Raw genomic sequence first — 10052 nt, 5'->3', positions numbered from 1 at the left:
AAAGTAGAAACTAGAAAAATAAGCTGTCACTGATAAATATGTGTATTAACCTACAAGATAAAGGTTAACATTCTTAAACTTGCAGTTTTTAATTCAAAGTTCCTTAGTTGCAGAGAAAGATCAAGTAAATTACTGTAGAAGCTGACATCGATTTCATAATTAAGTTCGTCATGAATTCCTGAATATATACTTTTAAAAATTACTCAAGATCAACATGTCCAAACTTTAAAACCCGATTAAATGAATCTAATATATCAAATCTACGTTGTCTTATGGAAACAGAATACCACTAAGGATGTCTGTCTTCCATCATGTTTCTGATTCACAAAGATGTTCCTAATGAATAGGCTTTACCTCTTCCCCTCCTTCTGCCTTCCCATCCAATAGTGGGCACTTAAAATATCAGGCCAGGTGTGGTGGCTTAAGTGGCATGTAACCCCAGTGCTTTGAGAGGATGAGGTGGAGGATCACTTGAGGCTAAAAGTTTAAGACCGGTGTTGGCAACATAGTGAGTCGACCTTTCTAAAAAAAAAAAAAAAGAAGCCGGGCATGGTGGCACACACTAGTCCCAGCTACTCAGGAGGCTGAGGCAGGAGGCTGTCTTGAGCCCGGGAAGTTTGAGGCTGCAGTGAACTATGATCATGCCATTGCACTCTAACTTGGGTGCCAGAGCAAGACCTTGTCTAAAAAAAAAAACAACTGTAATTCTCATGTAGACTTATTTTTTGCTAAAACAGATTATAAAAAATATATTCTCAGATTTTAAGTTGTTCCTATTGTCAGCACATCCATTTGTTGTACTAGAAATTGAAGGCACTGGAATTACTTTAAATGCACAAATAATCTCTCAAATTTGTTTTAGCTGCTCTAGCGTCATCTCTTTTTTCTACCCATTCAAAACTTAACTAAGCTGGTTAACAAGCAGAAAAAATGGTGATCTCTGAGTTTTTACTAAAAACCTTACAGAAGCACCAATGACCAATGAAAAAGCAGTACCTGTAAGACTCAATTTGCTGCATTAAGAAAAAGAGGGAGAAGTGCTCTTCTTTCTCCCTTCTAAGTCCTTTCTTGATGGGGGTCAGTCAACTAATACTTTCCAGGAAAGATTTTTTTTTGCTATTTGCTTGTTGTTGCTGAGGACATGGTGATAATAACTGTCAGGTGATTTATACATTTGTATGATCTTGAAGTCATCTTGTATGAGTCAAAAGTGACAGTTCAGGATGGTATGAAGTCTTAAGTCTTCCAGTTTTCCTTATGAGCTTAGTCTTCCAATTTTTTCTTTGAATATGAAAATGATACTTTCTTCCCCCAATGAAGAAAAACTTTTAAATCAAAACTATAAAGCTAAAATGAGGTAAACATGAGAGGGGAAATAAGCCTTACATGTTTAATACCCTGATCGTATTAAAAAGAAGAAACATTAATTAACATGCTGGTGACCTGGAGATACCCGGGAGCGTGATGGGAATCACCAGTGGAGCCTAGTTCACCAAGGTTACATTTCAAAATGCAGGATTATTATTAGTTTAAAAGGTGGTAAAATGCAAAAATCAAATCATCATCTGGACTGATGTTTTGACCAATCCATTGTTACAGTGTCTGTTTGAAAACTGTATTAAAATAAAAAGTTGTTTTTTTTTTGAAACAGAGTCTCACTCTGTTACTAGGTGCCAGGCTGGAGTGCAGTGGCAAGATCTTGGCTAATTGCAATCTCTGCCTCCCGGGTTCAAGCAATTCTCCTGCCTCAGCCTCCCACGTAGCTGGGATTATAGGCACGTGCCACCATGCCCAGCTAATTTTTATTTTTTACTAGAGACAGGGTTTCACCATGTTGGCCAGGATGGTCTTGATCTCTTGACCCCGTGATCCGCCCACCTCGGCCTCCCAAAGTGCTGGGATTACAGGCGTGAGCCACCACGCCTGGCCGAAATAAAGTTTTAAGACATATATGTTGTTTACAATGTAAAAGAAAAAAATTATCCAAAAGTTATTAACAATGAAGAGATGAACGTGCTACATCAGACTAAAATCAACATATATTTGGCTAAAACAAACAAAAAATCAAGCAGCTATGTCTATGTTAATATTATATAATGTGGAATTTAGAACTGCAAGTACTGAAAATTACCAAGCAAGAACTGGTAAAAATTACAATACAAGTTTTAAGCACATATTAACATGGTCTGGAAATACATCCAAAAAGCTTATGGGAAATGTTAATAAATCCCTTTTAAGAACTGACAAACCAAATGTAAGTAAAACACTAGTATTTGAAAAACAAATTAATAGGCTTGGAGAAATGTGTACCCAATAGCCAAATGAATATTCTGTATCAATAAATAAAAAGCTAGTTCTTTTGACAGAATAATAGCATTTGACTACCCTGATGAAGAAAAAAGTAAAAGAAAACAGGGAGCAAGAAGAGAAAACGTAACCTAAGGTATGGAACGGATTTTATGAAGATAATACTGTATGTAATTTTCTATCAATACATTTTTTAAAAGCTAGATGAAAGAGACTTTTCAGGAAAATGTAAATTGTGAAAACTGTTAAAAAATAAGTGCAACATCTGAATTATACCAGTTCCTACCCAAGGAAACCTATCCCCCCAATGGTAAAATCATAGGAGAATGGGAACATTTTAAATGGAGAGTTCATTGTGATGTAGATAACCCAGAGCACAGAAAAAATGGCAATCTTCCTAATTACTTATTTTAGGCTAGCGTAAGTCTCAGATTAAAACTGAGCAAAAATACTGAAAAAACAAAGTATATGCACATATAATTTAAAATTCCTAGGTAAAATAGCAGCAAATCAAATATGTCAACCCATTAAAAGGATAACATTATAAACAAGTAGGGTTTATTCCAGGAAAGTTCTATCAAATATTAAAAAATCTAATGGTATTGATATAATTCACTCTATTAATGGGTAAATACACAATCATCTATGTAGATGAAGAAAGTGTATCCTATAAAATTCAACATATACACACAAAATCTCAAAGTAAGCAAAGTATAAACTTGGATCTATACTAACTGCTATGCATAATCGTAAAATATACAAAGCCTTCCTATCATAGTCAGGAATCATAAAATAATGCTTGTAATAATCACTGCTACTAATGGTACAGAAAAAAAAACTATTCATCTTGGAAAAAAAACTGTCATTAATTGCAATTATGATTATTTGTCAGGAAAATCTAATTGCCAAAAAGCTATTAAAAGTAATACAACAGTAAAATAAGACAGTGATAAAGTTGGTAAATTTCCAACAGAGCAGTATAAATATCACTAGAAAAAATGCTATGAAAAGTAGAGCCCACTCATAACAGCAATGAAAAACAGTAGAGTATAATAAAATGAGATGTTTAGTGAAATTCCATGGAAGTATAGATGACGTAAAAAGTGAGAACTATATTATAGTATTGGATAGAATAGTAGACGAAACTGTTAGCTTTTCACAATTCAGTAACATTTCGAATAAAATTTGTTATGGAAACTTCAGAAAATATTTCTACAATTTATGCACAAGGGAAAATGTGGAAAAAGAACATAAGAAATTTTGAGTGGCTTGTTCAGAACTGCTATTTTAGTGTAACAACTGAATATCGTGCAGGAATTTAAAGATCAACGGAACAGAACAGAAGATCCAGAAACAAATACATGCTTCTGTCACACCTGTGTATATGGTAAAGAAAGCATTCTACATGGTTGGGTTTAGATTTAAGTTTTTAACAAGTAGTGTTTAGAAAATAGACCTTTAATCTATAAATGTTTTAGAAAGTTAGATTTCTGCATCATACAAAATCATTTCTCGGTAAATTAAAGAGAGAAATGCAAAACAATGGGAAGAGAACAATATAGAATAATCTTATAGTTTAAAGGTGCTAAGACCTCAAAACTCTAGTCATTGAATAAACCACATAAAAATGAAACTTTCTATAAATTTCTGTTAGAAAATTTACTAGATTAGCAAAAGACCATGAAAAACACATATAAAGTGGTCTAATTAATTAATTAGAAAAAGGCAAATAACAGGGTAACTAAAATATATAATTCAAAGAAAAACAAATGGCTAAAAAGCGTAAGAAAAAAAATCTCCAATCCCCTCATTAGTAATCAGAAAAGTCTAATTATTAACATGAGGTATCTTTTGTTGCCTATCATCATGGCAAAACTTTTGAATGTGTGTTATGTCCAGGACTGGTGAGGGTAAGTGTAAATATATTTTTGTACACAGGCTGGTGGGAGTGTAAATGGGCATAGTTTTTACTTAGAGAAATTTGGCAATGTCATACTAAAATTTAAACTGCACATACTTTTCTCATGGAAAATAACCTATTTCATAGGAGCTCTAACATTCTGTATGCATGTTTTTTTTTTTATTAGCAATATTGCAGAAGAGATCCGAGTCACCAGGAATGGCCTAGAAAAACATGTTACTAGATGGGATCCATAAACCGTGTTCATAAATGTATATTTTCAAGGTTTTATTATGTCACATGGTTACAGTCATTTTACAGAATACTTGAAACTAGTATTGTGGTCTGACTCAAAGGCTAACTTTCAAAGGAAAAAGAAGGCGGCCCTGGCTAGATTGTCTTACATTTTGTGGTTACTATTTTGAACTGCATAAAATCCTTTTGCCAGAAGAGGAAGTTGCTGGCTTTTAGAAAGCCTTGTCTTCTTTCAGTTAAAAGGCACTTTTAAGCATCCTCAGACATGTATAATTTCAACTATATTTAATTAACTTATCTTCACATTCTTTAATTCAGCTATTCCATCTCCAAGCCTCTACTAGCATTAGAGAAATACTTCCATGCAAAGAGACATGCACAAGGATGTTTATTGTGGCATTGTTTTTAATAGCGAAAAATTTGGAAACAACAAATTAATTAGGAAATGGTTCAATAAAACTATTATGTTCATATTATGGAATACTATGTAGCAGTTAAAAAGAATGAGGTAGGTGTACATATATACTAATATGGAAAAATTTCCAAGATACACTCTTAATGAAAAAAGGCAAGTTACAGAATACATAGTGTACAATCTCATTTTCATAAAAACAAAAAAATTATGGACATGTGTGTGTAAAAATGCTTTTTGGAAGAACTAGAAACGAGATCAACAAGCTAAACAGAAGTTCCTTCTGTAGCATGGCAGGGGGCTTCCATTTTTTTATTAGTTTCCTATTTTCTTTTTTAATAGACTGTTTTAACAAAATACAGCTGTGTATTGTGCCTACAAAAATTAATATTTACATTTATTGACTGTGTATATATAAAACCTTTATCATTAATACTTAAAGTTTATGTATATACACAATAGATATGGTCTGTGAATTGTACATCGACTGTAAGAAAGTAATTTAAACAGTGTTTATCTAAATGGTGTAAACATTAAGTGTTATGATGTCTAAATCTGAAAATATAGTTCAGTTTTGTTTGGATGTACAACAGCATGGAGGCACAGTCTAATAATCAATTTTAGAAAAGACTATTCCAATTAGCAAATTTAGTAAGTTTCATTATGGAAATTCCCAGAGGCAAGCTCTGGCATTTAATGATTAGAAAAGTAACAAGAAAGTATTGCCTACAGAGTCAATCAATAGAAAAGTAAATTTCACTAATATAAAATAACCTTTATATTAAGCAAAAAATATAGAGTTAATTAGAGGAGGTATATAAGTGTTTCCAAAGTATACAGTGTAAGACAAGACTAGATGGTGTGATAAGGATTATGAAACAAATAATAGAAAAATACAAGTGAGAATTCCTTTGTCTCTTAAAATTCAGAATGAATCATAGTAAGATACGTAAACAGTTTTACAAAATTTAGCAAGATTGTTTCCTTTTGTTGTCTTCTCCAACCATTACTATATCGAACTGAAGCAAATGATGAAGTCGAATAAAAGCCAGTCAAGCCTAAGTGTGTTTCACTAAGTACAAAAAACAATGGCTTCAATGAATTGCACAAGAATTCCAGGTGTCCACTGCAGTTTCCAGGTTCAGTCCTATAACCCACTTTACTGAAGTTTCCTTTATGGTGGTAGCTGTAATGGAAAGGCCTGTTAGTCAACATAACAGTTAGCTTGAGCAGAGACAAATTAAAACATGAGTTATATTAAGAATTAACACTGAAGTTCACTGAAGGTAAAAAGGATGTGATTTTTCTATCACCACCAGTAGGGTCTATTCCTGAATCACTTGATGTTTTTCTTCTATGACGATGGGAAGGTCCAAAATGATTCTCTCTGCCGCACACCATACATGGTTGCCATGCTACGCATTTCAATGGTGAATAGTGCAAGAACAAATACATACTTTTTGTACTATTGTTCTCCAGTACTTGGAATTTTTGCAACATTCAAAAGCAGCTCAAGTAGAAAAGAAAAAGTTCAAACCAGTCACCAGATCCAAAATTAGCATTTTATTCAGAACGCTGGGGTCAGAGGTGTATCATTTATATTCTGGTACACAATACAGAGGCAAAGCTGTTGTCAGAAGTCTCTCCAGTTTAAAAGCTTTTCTTTTCCTCATTTTAAAAAAAAAAAAAAACACACAGTAGTGCCACCAGTTTCAGGCCACCCCTTCTTTTTTTTTTTTTTTTTTTTTTTTTTTTTTTTTTTTTTTTTTTTTTGGTACAAATTATGTAAAACATTTGTGCTAAGAACTTTTCTCCCTCCCCAAACAAAAAAGAAAATAAAAAATAAAAAAAATTAAAAAATTAAAAATCGAGTATTCTAACTACAGCTCAACAATTGAATCAAATGTCACTTTGTTTTGTAAATACTTTACTTTATCCATAACGAAAGATATAAACATGCAAAAAACCTGAATCCATAGTCCAAATAATACATACACATGTTCTGAAGTTTCTGCACTTCTCCATAGACTATGCCAATAAAACATTATGTACACATACCATTTTTACAGTGAAGTGGAAAAATACAGAAATAAAAAAGTGTACATGGATTAAGACCAAAATGTGTCTAACATTCTAGTTTATGAAAAAATTCAATTTTGCTACAAATTGGTGATATGAAAACTCCCTTTATTTGCAACCAGCTGAGTAAGTTTTAAGATTTTAGTGAAAAAAAACAAAAACAAAAACAAAACTAAAGTCTAATACTAGAAGTAATGTACATTTTCCAATCTCATGGTCTCATCCCCCAAGATAATAAAATCGCTCCATGAGTTTTTTTTTAATTTTGTATTTTAATAAAAGCAAATGCAATGTAACAAAAGCGTGTTGAAGCATATCATGGTTTAACTTACTGCTCCCACCACAAAATATTTTGTCTTTTACTTATCATTTCAGAAATCAGTACCATTAAAGCCTTAAACATAAAACTAATTCCAATCTGAAAAAGGTACAAAAAGGCACATAAAATCCCAGTGCTTCTGTACTGTAAAATTCAAGTGTAACTGAGCTCAGTGTTTTTCCAAACAGTATGGATCACTGATATTCCCTCTGAGCCCAAATTGGTTTGCAGCCTATGCCAAAGCCTCCAGCAAGCACTGTGCTAGTAGACTACAAAGTTAAAGCCTAGCTTCTGTATGCTTTTTGGGAATATCAGTTGAAATTGTTTGTACTTGTCCAAAAACCAAGTTCACCCTGAAGTTCAGTCATCACCTCCACCATACATGTCAGCAAGTTTCTTGAACCGTGGCCCCCAGTCGTTCAGGTAATCATAGTCCTGCTCACCACCACTACTTGAGGAATTAAGGGAGCTCAAGGACCCAGCAGTGGAGCCACTGCCTTCATAGTCAAACACTAACAGGGAGTCATATGGTGGAGCTGTGGGGTCATTGTCAGCAGCTTTAAGGCCCTGCAATTTGGAAACAAAAAGAATGAAAGAAGAGAGGGTTACAATTTACAAAACCACAAACATATCCTAATGAATTCATGTGATCAAACAAACATTTGTTTGTAAATTTCCATTTACAGACCACATTTTCAACACATGGAAACTGGGGATATAACCGTTTGAAAGTTAGACAAAAATTAACTTATATCTTTCCCGTGCAGTCAAGCTCAGGGAGGCCAAGATTTATGAAGGGAGGGGCTTAACTGGATAGTAAGTTGGACAGGTGGCAGAAGTGAAAGGCCTGCTTGAGGCAGAGAAGGATCTTAAATAACATAATATATAGAGCGGGATTGGTAGATTAAATAAACCCACCTCACTGAAATGCAAGAGACATGCAAATGAGTACCATATGATCTGTGTCCCTCCACAGGCTTACAATCTAGTATAACAGGCCTTACTACTGTGTGAAGCAAATGATAAATAAGTGACAAAACTATGAAGTCCAAGCCAAAACCATCAGGTTCTGGTGGAAAAAATTCAAATCAGCATTAAGAGCTAGGAGTTCAAAGAGAAAGCAGCATTGTATTTGACCTAATTCTGGAAGGACATCAAAGGAAGACTGAAGACAGGCCAGATGTGATTACTACATAAAGGGAGGTACTCATGACATCATTTATGTGATCAACATAGAATATGGAATTAATTAATTGTAAACTGGTATTTTTAAAAATAGGGTAACTTCTAACTTCCAAAAACCCTAGACATGTCCAAATCCACTATCTGCACATGGTATACATACTGAAAAGAGGACGATTCCTGTCAATCTAACATAGATATCTGGTGTTTTTTTTTTTTTTTTTTTTTTTTTTTTTTTTAAGACAGTCTCACTCCGTCACCAGGCGCCAGGCTGGAGTGCAGTGGCTTGACATCGACTCACTGCAATCTCCGCCTCCCAGGTTCAAGCAATTCTCCTGCCTCAGCCTCCCGAGTAGCTGGGACTACAGGAGCGCACCACCACATCCAGCTAATTTTTTTTGCATTTTTAGTAGAGACGGGGTTTCACCATGATGGCCAGGATGGTCTCAATCTCTTGACCTCGTGATCTGCCCGCCTCGGCCTCCCAAAGTGCTGGGATTACAGGCGTGAGCCACCACGCCCGGCCCGTATCTGGTTCTTAAAAAGAATTTAAAAAAGAAACAAGGAAGTAACTACTATCTATGTTTGTTCCTCTTGTAAGCAGATGCTTTTTAATATCCAATTCGAGTGTCTACAGCTAGTTTATAACTATGCTCTGCAAAACTTCTAAGGATTTAGTATTAGGTCCTTTGGTATATTTTCTATTTTTTTCCCCCAATTCCATTCTAGTACTGCTAGATATACTAACATTAGTCTCCAAACAATCATTCGCTTTTTCCACACTCCACTTGTCAAATGCTAGTTGGCTTATGTGGCCTCACCTATCCAAGATGTGTCACAGTCAGTCCCACTTGAGAGATCAAGCCTGCCAATACACATGCATTTTATGAGCGCATACATGGGTTTTTATGTGCACGTATTCATCTAGCCTTTTAAGGTTACAGAGGAGAAACAGGACAAAAGAGCAAAAAAAAAAAAAAAAAAAAGGTCAGAATCAGCATGGTATAGGGGTTAAGAGATCAGACTGAGATGACACCTTAGCTCTCCCCAGTACCAGCTGTGGGACCTCCATATATCCTCATCTACAGCTGTAATAATAATAAGATGATTATAAAGGCCAAATGCAATAAAGGGACCCGAGGGTTCACCCACAGTGTCTGGCACATGTAGAGCTCAATGAATATTAGTATTTTTAAAAAATTGAAGTTTAGAGAAAAATGTCCTGCTTTGGGATTTGAAAAAATAAGAAAACAGTGAAGATATATTTTAAGAAATAATATGGCAGCTGCTTGACTCTGATCAAAAATCAGAGAGGAAAGTACACGCGACCAGTTTTCTCATTTCCAAGTACCTCTTTACCAACAATCTTAACCATGAAATTTAGCACTGCTTGACTACTGTTCCTCACATCACTTAATACTATTTACACTCCAGAAAAGCCTGTGTAAAATAAAGCAGGTTTCAGCAAAATACTTAGATATACACAACATAAGTAATTTTAGATAGGATTTTCTTTATCTTATTTTTAGATTAAGCTACGAGGCAATTCTGCTAAGACTGAGAACCACAACCTACAATTTCTCAAAACTCGTAACTCC

General features: G+C 34.4%; 1 protein-coding gene across 3 annotated transcripts in view; it reads right to left on the bottom strand.

Annotated features, from left to right (window-relative positions):
• Nucleotides 1-6417: 6417 nt before the first annotated feature.
• Nucleotides 6418-10052, bottom strand: part of CDH2 (cadherin 2) — a 236110-nt gene continuing 232475 nt past the window's right edge. For all 3 annotated transcript variants that reach the window (XM_032293129.1, XM_032293132.1, XM_032293130.1), the window contains one exon: nucleotides 6418-7839. In XM_032293129.1, the coding sequence (XP_032149020.1) occupies nucleotides 7633-7839 (207 nt within the window). In that variant the 3' untranslated portion in view covers nucleotides 6418-7632. The remainder of the gene's footprint in view (nucleotides 7840-10052) is intronic.

Source organism: Sapajus apella, unplaced genomic scaffold (genome assembly GCF_009761245.1).
Source record: "Sapajus apella isolate SASKATOON/1434 unplaced genomic scaffold, GSC_monkey_1.0 scaffold29, whole genome shotgun sequence".
In the NCBI taxonomy this organism is placed as follows: domain Eukaryota; kingdom Metazoa; phylum Chordata; class Mammalia; order Primates; family Cebidae; genus Sapajus; species Sapajus apella.
The sequence above is the reverse complement of the archived record's forward strand: the minus strand, read 5'-3'. Positions and strand labels throughout refer to the sequence as shown.